The sequence below is a fragment of the Chlorocebus sabaeus genome, chromosome 25, assembly GCF_047675955.1.
Source record: "Chlorocebus sabaeus isolate Y175 chromosome 25, mChlSab1.0.hap1, whole genome shotgun sequence".
Lineage (NCBI taxonomy): Eukaryota > Metazoa > Chordata > Mammalia > Primates > Cercopithecidae > Chlorocebus > Chlorocebus sabaeus.
This window is the reverse complement of record NC_132928.1, coordinates 9,239,066-9,252,467: the sequence shown is the minus strand read 5'-3', so window position 1 is coordinate 9,252,467 and position 13,402 is coordinate 9,239,066. Positions and strand designations below refer to the sequence as shown.

General features: G+C 39.5%; 1 protein-coding gene and 1 pseudogene across 2 annotated transcripts in view; both read right to left on the bottom strand.

The window, feature by feature from the left end:
- The window catches only part of RAB3GAP2 (RAB3 GTPase activating non-catalytic protein subunit 2), a 120,504-nt gene extending 109,076 nt beyond the window's left edge, over nucleotides 1-11,428 (bottom strand). The window contains exon 1 of one of the 2 annotated variants that reach the window (XM_007988400.3): nucleotides 11,198-11,428. In XM_007988400.3, the coding sequence (XP_007986591.2) occupies nucleotides 11,198-11,312 (115 nt within the window). In that variant the 5' untranslated portion in view covers nucleotides 11,313-11,428. The remainder of the gene's footprint in view (nucleotides 1-11,197) is intronic. The other variant, XM_073011506.1, reaches the window with a different exon arrangement.
- On the bottom strand, nucleotides 5,572-6,989 carry LOC103230065 (aurora kinase A-like; annotated as a pseudogene).
- Nucleotides 11,429-13,402: the final 1,974 nt, after the last annotated feature.

Genomic DNA, 13,402 nt, shown 5'->3' with positions numbered 1-13,402 from the left:
ACTTAGGAGTTTCAAGAATTCTTCTCTATGAGGAAGGTTCAACAACTTACTTACTCTTCATTTAAGGTCTCAATAGTCCCAAATTGTATTAAGCATAGTACTCATTCAAAACTACTTGTCATACTTCCAGGATTGTCACTGTGTATACTCTAAAATAACCTCTTAGGAAAACCATGCTAAGGAAAAGATAATCTCCTCCTTTGGAATACTGCAATAGCCTCCTAACTGGTCACTCTACTTCCACTTTACCCATCACTCCCATCCATTCTTCTCTTTGCTGACAAAAAAATGTCTCTAAAATATTTGTCTGGCTATCCTATTTCTCAGCTCAAATTCTAATAGTCTCAAACTCCATTGCCATTGCTATTACCTTAGTTCTGCCTTTATGGGCTCTAACTTGGACTTCTACAACTATCTATCTAATGGTCACCTGCCTCTAGCTTTGAACTGCCCAATCCATTCTCTTCACAGCTACCAAATATATCTGTTTAAAACTCAAATCTTAAAATACTTTTGCTATACTTTTACTTAAAACCATCAATGGCTACCCTCTGCCCATAGCAGAGATTCTTAGTATGCTATAAATGGGTTACAGGTGAGCCAAGATATTGATCCTTTTAGCAGTAAAAGCAGTCAGGTAGGGCCTGGAGCTATTGGAACTATGTCACTTTCCATCATAAGCAGCTTTGTCGCATTTTTAAATAATCTATTATCAATCTAATTGAATGACATTTTGTATTTTGGTTAAAAAAAAACACACACACACATAGGCCAGATGCAGTGGCTCACGCCTGTAGTCCCAGCACTTTGGGAGGCCAAGGCAGGCAGATCACAAGGTCAGGAGATCAAGATCATCCTGGCTAAAATAGTGAAACCCCGTCTCTACTAAAAGTACAAAAAAAAAAAAAAAAAATTAGCCAGGCGTGGTGGCAGGCACCTGTAGTCCCAGCTACACGGGAGGCTGAGGGAGGAGAATGGCGTGGACCCGGGAGGTAGAGCTTGCAGTGAGCCGAGATCGCGCCACTGCACTCCAGCCTGGGCAACAGAGCAAGACTCCGTCTCAAGAAAAAAAAAAAATGTATCATCTTAACCATTTTAAGTGGACAGTTCAGTAGTGTTAAGTGTACTCACAATGTTGTAAATAAATAAATAAATAAATAAATAAAAGATCTCCATAACTTCATCTTGCAAATCTGAAACTCTATATCATGAAACAATTCCCGTTCTCCCTTCCCTCAGCCTCTGGTAACTGCCATTTTATTTTTTGTTTCTATAAATGACTGCTTTAGCTAGCTTTCTCACATGAGTGGAATCATACAGAAGCTGTCTTTTTGTGACTGGCATATTTCACTTAGCATAATTTAACAAGATTCATTAATGTTATAGCATGTGATATTTCCTTGATTTTAATGGCTAAACAGTATTCCATTGTGTGTATAATACCACATTTTGTTTATCCATTCCTCCATCGATGGGCATTTGGGTTGCTTCCAACCTCTTGGCTACTGTGAACTGTTTATGAACACGGATGTGCAAACATCTCTTCAAGACCCTGCTTTTAATTCTTTTGTATATATACCCTGAAGTGAGATTACTGGATCATATAATTTTAAAAAAATTTTTGAGGAACTCTATATTTTTTCCATAGTGGTTGTACCATCTTATTACCCCACCAACAGTGCACAAAAGTTTCTAATTCTCCACATCCTCACCATATCCTGTTACTTTGGTTTTTTTGATAGTAGCCATTTCTAATAAGTGTAACATTTCATTATGTTTTGGTTTGCATCACTCTGATGATTAGCGATGTTGAGCATCTTTTCATATTCTTTTTGGTCATCTGTATATCATCCTTGAAGAAATGTATACTTAAGTCCTTTGCTCATTTTAAATAGGGTTGATTTTTTGTTGTTGTTATTGAGCTGCAGGAATTCTTTATATATTCTAGATATTAATCCCATATCAGATACATGATTTGCAAATATTTTCTCCCATTTTGAAAGCTGCCTTTTCACCCTGTTGATTGTGTCCTTTGATGCACAAAGTTTTTAAGATTAGTGTAGCCCCATTTGCCCACTTTTGCTTCTGCTGCCTATGCTTTTGGTGTCATAGCCAAAAGCATGCAAGTCCAATGTCATGAAGCTTTTCTCCTATGTTTTCTTCTAGATGTTTTAGTGTTAGGTACTGCATTTAGGTCTTTATTTAATTATTGTATATGGTGTAAGGATTCAATTTCATTCCTTTGCATATGGATAGTCATTTCCTCTAACATCACATGTTGAAGAAGCTGTCTTTTCTCCCAAAGGATGCTCCTCGTACACTTGCTGAAGATCATCTTGACCATATATGTGAGGGTTTACTTATCAGCTATCTATTCCATTCCATTGGTTTGTTTGTCTTTATGCCAGTATCATACAGTTTGGGTTTTGTTGTTGTTATTGAGCATATTTGCAATATGCTTTGAAATCAGAAAGTGTGAATCTTCTAACTTTTTCCTTCTTTTCCAAAATTGTTTTAGCTGTTTGGGGTCCATATGTCATATTTTTTTTTTTTTTAATGTACGCTATTATGTCAACAAAAAAAAAAAAAAGAAAAAAAAAAGATTGGGAATCACTGAGCCTTACAGGAGAATGGCCTTCAAATTTTTTGTTCATATATGCCCCAAAACAATTTTTTAGTATGTATCCCTTGCAAAAAATATGTAGTTTCAGTTATACTATAAACATGCACATTTAAAAATAAAACTATTATTACTTTTTAAAACTTAGTGGATTCTAAACACTATAGGGAAATGATACCCACCAATATCCATTAAAAAAAAAAAATGCTGATCTTCTCAACAGTTTTTACAAATCCTTCATTCTCCTTAAATACTTATTTCTATTCTACTTCCTCCACAGAATGCTATTCTAATAAACATAGATTTTTATTATTATCAGTACAAAACTTTCTCTGCAAAAAAGGATATGAATTGAGAAAACATTTTCCTGTAATCATAAGACTCTTAAGTATTAACAATTTTCTTCTTGCTTGAGTTATTGCAATTATTATAATAAATGAGGAAAACAACATAAATGTACCATATATCTTGATAATTAAACAAAAAGTAAAATTGGAAAACCCGTAATAAAATGAATGGAGGAATTCACAGCACTTTGATTAAATGGGAAGGTTTTTTAACACCTTGAAGCAACTTACTATAATAAGACTACAAACGTGTCAGAGGTAAAGTGGTAGAAGGTGGGGTGGGACAGTAGGCACTTTCACAGGTACATGTGTAAAATGATTTACTTAAAATCATCTGTTCCCAAGCAACCTTTAAAAATTTCCATGATCCCAAGGTACTCTTACTTCAATCTAAAGACCCTGCTACTGAATAAAATCTAAACTCCTTCACCAACCTCTTCAGTTTTATCTCTTATCATATCCCACCCTCCCACCACAATTTACTATTTGCAGCTTTCTGAATCCCATACTGTTTCACATCTGTTGTCTGTCTTCTCTCCATCTGATGGACACCTTTAAACTATTAATGTGAAAATATCACCTCCTATATGAAGACTTTCTGGGTTTCCTGGATAGACTAGACCAACACTCTTTCTCCCCCATTGTGTGCCATATCATAGCATAACACCCCTGACAATTGTTTCACATATGTATCTTCTTTTATTAGCTGAAAATTGCTTGAGGGACTTATTTTATTTACCTTTTAACTAATTTTGTGCTTAGACCATAGTGGATGCTCAATAAATATTAGCTGAATGAAGAAATTGAAGAACACTCAAATCTCAATTTCCTCACTGGTAAAATTTTATCTGTATGATCCTCTTCCAATTTTAAAGAAACCCAATAACTCTATATATTTTCTTAAATTTCTACAAATGTTCTATTTTCAGATTATTTTCTCTCCTAGTATGATCTCAAACTAGAGAAAATATTTTTACTACATATAAAAAATAGAGTATTTCATATCCTTTGTGATAATCCATTATGTAAAGTGATTCTATGATTTTAGGTTATCCTAAATAAAGCACATTTTTCTCAGAGATTGCTTAAAAACATGAATTGATTATTTCAACATAATTCCCTACTTGCTTTATATTCTGGTTGGTAAAAGAGGCAAGAAGGAGAGCTGTTCTACATTTTTAGTATGTCAACAAGAAATTATTTTACTATTAGGTAAATCAAGAAATCTACAATATTATAATACCCAAATTATCTCCAACTATTCTGGCTCTCCCTCTCTGTTCATGTATGTATTTATTTATTTATTTATTTATTTATTTATTTATTTATATGTTTGCCCAACTCAACTGTAAATTTCAGAAAGTTCTGGTCTAGTCATTGGAAATTATGTCACTGTAGGTTAACTGGGGACCCATAAAGTGGGTACCTATACTCTACCCATCCCTGCAATTTCAAAGTAATAAACCAGGGAGAGTGGCTCATGCCTATAATTCCAGCACTTTGGGAGTCCAGATGGGAGGATCACTTAAGCCCAGGAGTTCAAGACCAGCTTGGGCAACACAGTAAGATCTCATCTCAATAAAAACTGAAAAAATTATCTGGGCATGGTGGTGCATACTTGCAGTCCTAGTAACACAGGACACTGAGGTGGGAGGATCCCTTGAATCCAGGAGTTTGAGGCTGCAGTGAACTATGATCACGCCACTGCACTCTGGCCTGGGCAACAGAATGAGGCCCTGTCTCCAAAAAACAAAAACAAAACAAACAAAAAAGCCACAAAGCAGTAAGACCAGACTTCATGTCTTAAGTAGATAGTACTTACTTTATAAAAACAATTCTTTTTTGTTTTCTGTTTTTTGTTTTTGTTTTGTTTTGTTTTTTTGAGATGGAGTCTCGCTCTGTCGAACAGGCTGGAGTGCAGTGGTACGTTCTTGGCTCACTGCAAGCTCCGCCTCCTGGGTTCATGCCATTCTCCTGCCTCATCCTCCCGAGTAGCTGGGACTACATGTACCCACCACCGTATAAAAACAATTATTAACAGTTGTCATTAATGCAAACATTGGGAAAGGGTAGGGCTCAGCATCTTTTAAAGCTATAGAGGACAGTCTTCTTTTGTAATTAAATATACAAAGTAACATAAAGTCATACCTTGATAATTCAAATATAGAAGAGAGTAGTAGTACTGTATCTCTAGCAGCTGTCCACATTAAAATAAAAGTAATTTTTTTTTCTGTACAAATATCTTTATTTTCATACTTAAAAAGAATCACATACTCATTCCAACAGTTTTACTAGGTTTGGTCAACCCAGTAAGTTACACACTCAGGTACTTGGAAGGTTATTGGACAGCTCCTTAGCCGATTGAGTCAGGGCAAAGTGGTCACTTTCCCCACAGCCAGACTCTGGATTTGCCTCATGGGAGGACACCATGCCTGGCACAGGCAGATGGGGTGGCTGCAGTCGAACCTTGCCTCCAGGTTATGAACCAGTTAACACAATTCTCGTGGCTACTTTCACTTCAGAGTGTCATGTTTATTGATGTGGAGCTTTCTGAGTAGGGAGGTCAAGGCACACCTGCTCAGTAAAACAAATATTTCTTGTAGTGTTCTAGATTGAGGGCAGCAGTCAATGGTAAAATAAATCTCGGTAGCATGTTCCTGACAGGTTACACGGCAGCACTGGCTCAAGGATTTCTCCCCCTGCACGATTCCTAAGAATGTTTGCTAGTTGATTCTTTGTTTTGGCAATTTGATGGTTTTGATGAATTTGCTGTGATCCAGGGGTATTCAAGTACTTCTCTGAGCACTAGCCTCTGGCTGGGATTATACTTCAACAGTCTTGAAATGAGGTCCCTGGCTCCCTCTGTTACAAAGTCAGGGAATGTGAATTCTCAACTGATGATATTCTTTTGTAGGTCTCTTGGTATGTGTCTGCCTTAAAAGGAGGCTTCCCAACTAAAAATTCATAGCAAAGAACTCCAAGGCTCCAGAAATCCACCTTCTCATCATGCATCCGACCTTCAATCATTTCGGGGGGCAGGTAGTCCAGGGTGCCACAGAGAGTGGTCCTCCCGGAAGATGGAGCATGTACTGACCACCCAAAATTTGCAATGTTAAGCTATCCAGCTGATCCAAGAAGTAAGTTCTCTGGCTTAATGTCTCTATGAATAACTGTCTTTGAATGACAGTAAGACAGGGCATTTGCCAATTCTGTGATATAAGTAGCAGTTCTCTGCTCATCAAACTTCGAAAGTTTCTGAAGTTCTCTATTGACTGTTTCAAGTGGTGTATATTCCAGAATTAGGTAGACTCTGGTGGCATCATGGAAATAACCACACAGTCTGATTATATCAGGATGTTGAAGGTAGGACTGTATTTCTACTTCTCTTCTGAGTTGATGCTCCAATCCTGCTTTCTCCAGCTGAACTTTAAATAACACTTTAAGAGCCAGAATAAACTTGCTTTGTTTTTCTCTTGCCAAATAAACATTACCAAACTTTCCTTTACCCAGAAGGTGACCAATTTCAAAGTCTTCCAAAGCCCATTGCCTCTTTTTGATTCTTCATTTTTCTGTTTTGATGCCAGTTCCTCCTCAGGATTATTTTCAGGTGCCGACAGCGGGGGCTGCTTGCTCTTTTGGGTGTTATTCAGTGGCCTGGAGACTGGATGAGGTACACTGGTTGCCTGCAATTGCTTCTACTTCTGATTCTGAACTGGCTTGTGACTGGAGACAAGCTTTTGTGCTTGCAAAGGAACACGCTGGGAAGAATTTGAAGGACACAAGACCCACTGAGCCTGGCCACTATTTGCAGGTAATGGATTCTGACAAGGAAATTGCTGAGTCACGAGAACATGTTTTGGACCTCCAACTGGAGATGTAGCCTTAACAGGCCCTGAAATGTAGTTTTCTTTAGATTGGTCCATGATGCCTGTGACCCTAGGACTTCAGTCTTCCAAGAGCTCAACCCAATAAAAGTACTTTTAAACTAACTGATACACCTCTATAATTCACAAGTAATTGGGGTGTTTTATGTTTTTACATATCCTCTAGAGATGAGCTGGGTTAAGAAATTAAAACTATATCAGCAAAAAAAATTTAAGATGATCTCATGATTTCTGCTTCCCAATAAACATTTATAACATTAATAAATAAAGTGAAGAAAAGCAAAGGCAAATACCATCAGCAGTTTAAGTCAGGTCCCATTTACCTGCTCTGCTAATTTCATTTTTTATCTGTAAAATTTCACTGTACAAAAGTTTACGTTCAAAACTCTTTATATTACGGCTTGGCCTAGCCTATCTTAAAAGTGCTCAGAACACTTACATTAGCCTATAGTTGGGCAAAATCTTCTAACACAAAGTCTATTTTATAAGGAAGTGCTGAAAATATCTCATGTAATTTCTTGAATACTGTACACTGTAGAGCACAGTCTCTCATATTTGCTGCTGCTACCCAGCATCACAAAAGAGTATCTTACCCATTGTATCACTAGCTCTGGAAAAGATCGAGGTGCAAAACTTGAAGTATGGTTTCTACAAAGTACACATTGCTTTCACATTACTGTAAAGCTAAAAAATTGGAAGCCAAACCATCATAAGTCTGAGATCATCTGTACAGGTTTTGCAAAGGGCCTCACTGGTGAAGAGGTCCATTCTGTTCATTTTCTACATGAACTGATCATAGCCACAATAATATCAACATACACAAACTCAAGAATTTGATTTAGAAGAGTAGTACATTAACCCGTATTTGTAAATCTATAGGTATAGTGCAAATTAATCTAGATGTTTGGGGTATATTTATATCCCCAACTGCCTGTGTAAGTTGGACACATATTCAATCTGTATGTACCTGAGTTTTAGCACCTATAATTGTGCCATACTATATTATAGCCATTAGCCACATTTGGCTACTTAAATTTAAATTAATTAAAATTAACTTGAATTTTAAAAATTCAGTTCCTCAGTTGCACTGGCCACATTTCAAAGGCTCAATAAACACATGTGCCTACAGGTTACCATACTGGACAGTAGAGATATAATGATGAAAATAAACAGGATGATATGATGGACAATAACAAGTGGGAACAAGAGGGTTGTACTGACTACTTTAGATCAGGTGGTCAGAAAAGGCTGCCCTGAGTTGACATTTGAGCTGAGACTTGAATGACAAGATGCAACTAGCATGCAAAGATCTGCAAAAAGCATCCAAGGCATAGACAACAGTGAGGGCAAAAACCTCAGCCACAAATGTGGTTGGCTGGTTTAACAACAAAAAAGGGTGTCTGAAGCATAAGAAATAAGGGGAGAGGTGTATAAGGTCCAAGAAATGGCAGGAAGCAGAGTCTCAAGGGCCTTATACACCATTTAAGAACTTTGGATTTTATGTTAAGTGCAATCAAAAACCATACAGGGTTATAAACAGGGCAATGTTAGGCTGGGTGCGGTGGCTCATGACTGTAATCCCAGCACTTTGGGAGGCTGAGGCAGGTGGATCACAAGGTCAGGAGTTCAAGACCAGCCTGGCCAACACAGTGAAACCCCATCTCTACTAAAAATACAAATATTAGCCGGGCATGGTGGCGCATGCCTGTAGTCCCAGCTACTTGGGAGGCTGAGACAGAAGAATTGCTTGAACCCGGGAGGTGGACGTTGCAGTGAGCCGAGATCATGCCACCGCACTCCAGCTTGGGCAACAGAGTGAGACCTCATATCAAAAAAAAAAAAAAAAAAAAAAGAAAAGATAAAAGGCAATGTTGTGATCTAAATTATGTCTTAAAAGCTCACTCTACCTACTGTTGAGAATTATTATGGGAAACCAAGAGTGAAAGCAGGAAGATCTGCTAGAAGAAGACACATATCATATCATAGCCCAGGTTGAGAAAAGATCATGGCCTGGACCAGGAGAGTGGTAGAGGGATAAAGAACATCTGTTCCTTTTTTCTACATTCCCTATCTACAATCCTGCATCTGCTATCCTTCACAGCCAAGCTCCTTGAAATAGTATACTTCACTTTTTAACCCCTTATCCTATAAATATGCTTTCTGCCTCCACTATCCTACTGAAACTGTCCTAAGGTCCAAATTACTTCCACCTTCCCAAAACCAATGAGCACTTTTCTATCCTTTTCTTACCTGACCTCTGCTGCATTTGCAAAACTGCTGACTATTCCTCACCTTCATCAAGTTCTCGCCTTCCTCAGCTCCAAGGGCCTTACTCTCACCTGATTTTCCTCTTTCTTTTACTCCTTCTCAGTCTTCTTCCCAGTAACCTCTACTTGACTTTTAAACACCAGTGCTCCTCTAAGTTTACAGCTTTAGTACTCAGTGCATTTCACAACGTACATAATCCTTGAGACTGAATTTACAGTTTTTGCTGTTAGCTCCCCAATTAACGTCTCTGGCCCAGTACTCCCTACTGTTTAGACTATCTATATCTGGTGTTCAACCAGATGTCCTTACTTGGACATACTGTAAACATTTAAAATGAGAAAGGTTGAAAATCTGTATCCTTTATTCTCTTATTATATACACTTGTCCAAACCACAAGCCAAAGACTTCCTAAACTCCCCCTCACTTACTAGTTACAATGGCCATCACCAGACCTTCAGAAGGTCCTGCAGATTCTAACTCCTTTATGTCTTTCTAATCTAGTCCTTCATCTTTATCCTGCTAAGGTTCTTAATTCAAGCTCATATCATTTCTTGCTTGGATTACTGGAAGAGCTTCCCAATCCATTTCCCTTCTTCCAATCTCTCCTCCACTTTGCTACCAGAGCACATTACGGGTCCTCAACAAACGTTGTTGATTACATTAAGTACAAATCTGACAATGTCATTTCTCTACTTAAACTTTCAGAGAAACGCCACAACTTTCACAAGGCTTCTCATGGTCTAGCTCGTTATCACTATTACTGCCTTATTACCCCAATTCTTCCTCTCCCATCCTCCTCTCTAGCCACTCAACTTTTCTTAGTTCTCTAAATGCCATGCCATTTCAGTCCTTCCTCTGCACATGCTATTACCGCTCCTTTACTCCTCTAACTAGTACTTCAAAGGTAGGCTTAAGTATCACCACTTGAAGAAAATGCCTCACATCTATCTCAATCACATTGAATGGAAGTTAGTGATTTGTCTGTAAACCATAAGTTCCTAGAGGCAGGGTCCACCAACCTTATTTGGTTTGTAGCACCAATGACTGGCACAGAGTATGTAATCATTCACAGATGGGTTTGATTTGATATCTTCTAAATTTTTTTTTAAAGGGAGAAGAGCTTAGTGGGCCTTATATCACCGTTCCGGCATAGCACAGAGTGAGAACGCTGTACTACAAAGCCAAATGTGCTTCATGTTGGAAATGCAAAAATAAAATAAAATAAAACACAAGGCACACCCTTTCAAAAGATGAAATGTAGGAAATTCTGAGAGCCTATGTAGTATCTAAGAAACCAGCCTTGGAACTTTATACTACGTGGGGAAAGGCTTATTTAACACTTTGATGATAAAAATAGGTGGAAGGCTTCTCATCCCAATAAAGCAAATTAACCTTTCTTGGCTATGTCACTGTAATTTTAGTTCCTAATGTAGATTCTCGTTCACTTCCCGACAGGTTATTTTCCTTCTTTGAGAGACTCTTACCACCTTAAGAGTCACTCATTTGTCAGTCAGCCATTTGTTCTCAAAATCTGAATGGGGGAAACGCGGATGAAAGAAGGGAGAGTGTGGGGGGATGATCAACACTTTCGGAACGGGAGGTGGCAGAAGGCCACAGTCCCTGGGATGGAAGAGTGGGCGCTGGGGCAATACCAGAGTGGAGCGCTGACATGTGGCAAGGAACGGGGAGGATGCGATCACGGAGCAGGCAACATGAAACAAGGGACGACCCCAGGCTGAAGATGGGAGACCGAGAAGATACTCAGAGAGAAAGCTAGGAATGTGGGGGGAGGGGGGAGGGAGGAAGTGGTGATAGGCAGAGGCGAGAGGAAACGAGACGCAGTTTTGGGCCAGGGATCAGAGGGGCTGAGGAGAATAGCTGGGTCGAGAGGAAGACAACACAAATGGGGCTTCAGGACGAGGTGGGCAGGGGGTCATCCCGGAACAGAGGGAAGGCACGGGGAGAACTGGGGGTCCAGAGGGCAGAGGCAGGAGGCGCAGAGCGAGTAGGAGACCCGAACCCGCCGAGCAGAGGCCGCGGGTGACGGGGGAAGGAACGGCGAGGCGAGAGGCACTTACTGGGGTCCCTCCGCAAGGCGCCGCTGGGGATCTCCTCCCGCAGGTGAGGAAAGAGGAAGTCCCGGGCGGCCTGGAGATCCTGGAAGTAGCAGAACTGGACAATGGAGCAGGCCATGGCTCCGGGGAACCCCACTACGGCACTCACCTTACCTCACCACGCCCTGCCCCCTCCACCCCACTGCGGCCGCCGCCGAGCCCCAATAGCTCTAGCCAAGCAGAAGGCGGAGAAACCAAACCGGAAGCTGTCACTGACGGGTCCGCTGTCTCGGAGTACTGCGCAGGCGCAGGCTGGCCCAGGCGCCTAGGGAGGGCTGGCCCGGGTCACGTGACTAGGGCGCCGCTGCTGCAGGTGGAGCCAAAGTCTACGTGGAGTCTTGGGGCAGATTTTCAGTCCCAGTTCTGCGTCTACACCAAGGAATGAACCCTTTCATTCATTCTGGCTTTTAGCCAGAGGTGTTCTAATTGGACTTGTCCGCGCAGGCCTTTGACTCATTCAACCAATCTTATTGATGCCCTAATATTGGCACGATCTTGATGTTTCACAGAAAATAATTCGTTTTAAACTAGTGGCAGGCCAGTGGGGGACTGTATCCTGCAAGAGTCGGATTTTGAAAAGATTAATTGCTCTTCCGGAGATTAGCCCCGTCAAGGCTGGCTTTAAATGCTCCTGCTATAAATTTCCGTAGTACTATGCAAGCCCAATATAGTACGTGTTAAAGTGTATTATACTCTTATGTTTTCATTATTCATTTGGTTTTTCATTCATGCATTCATCCATCCATTCAACAAATATTTGTTAGTCTTTTAAATGCCAGCCACGCAGGGTGCTGAGCATTAGAGAACAAAAGAGAAGAAATACCTTTTCCCAGAAAGTTAGAATTCTAGTGACTGATACAGGCAGTAAGAAATTAATTACAGTAGTTCACTTTAATCCAAGGGGATATGTTCTAAGACCCCCAGTGGATGACTGAAACCATGGATAGTACTGAAACCTATGTATGTGTGTTATATTTTTACCTGTACATACATATGATAAAGTTCAATTTATAAATTAGGCACAGTGAAATATTAACAATAACTAATAATTAAAACGAATAATGTGGAAAATGAACCCATGGATAAAAGGGGGGACTACTGTACTCAACTACTTAACTGAAATTGTGATCATGCTAGTAAGTGCTTCATAAATATTTGCTGAAGAAATAAATGGAATGTGTACATAAAGTAAATAGAATAACCTGTTTCTTTTACAAAGCACTGTTTTTGAAAGTACTTTACATTGTCCATTTGGAAAGTCACAAATACCATCTAAAAATAGTGTGTCTTATCTCATTTTTTAAATGAAGAAATTGAGTCGTCTCTGAGCAGACTTTAAGTTATTTTTCCAAAAAGTAAAAACAAAAAAATATATTTTAATGTGAGCACAAAGACCTGTAGGCACTTACACATTCCCCAAAGGAAACTTAAAGAGGCCATCCACTTTGTATGAGAAAATGGCACAGGAATAAATAGAAAGTAAGTGGATGGGGTCCAGAGCATCCATTTCTGTCTGTCCTGTGGACATACACACTTAGTCCTAATAATATAACAACTATAATTTAGTGCCTAGGTTCCTACTCCATTATTTCCTACTTCTAGAGTAGGATGCTTTTCACAAAATAGGGCAGGCAATTTCTATGTTATCAGGTTAACAGGAATCAGTTCTTCACCTATAAAAGGCAGTTGAATCAGATATGCTGTAAGGTCCCTTTAAGCATCAGGGACCTATACTTCTGTAATCAAAGCTTTCAGAAAAGGCAAGCTGCCGGTGCTCCCTTCTTCCATCTGAAGAAATGCAATGTTTCCTCAGATCATCACTAACTAGAATAATCCAGCCCTGATATGATTATTCCCTAAAGTCCAGCACCAATCCCAAACTAAACTAAAGTTTAAATTTAGATTCTTAGTGTTACTGGATGAATAATGAACACATGACTCTTTCTGGAAGGGGACTGTCATTCCTTGAAAACCGTTCAAGTACCTATTCAGGTAAATGCATTTTATGGAAGTAACCGCTGTTGGCTGATTCTGCTGGCCTTTGTTCTGCCCTGAGGCATTCATATGTCTCCTGTGGTGGTCATTGAATTTCATTACTGTGTTGGCTCAGTTTAATGGTGAAGTCCCTGACTTCCTTCCAAGTACTGTTGAAAGGGTTCATTCATGGAT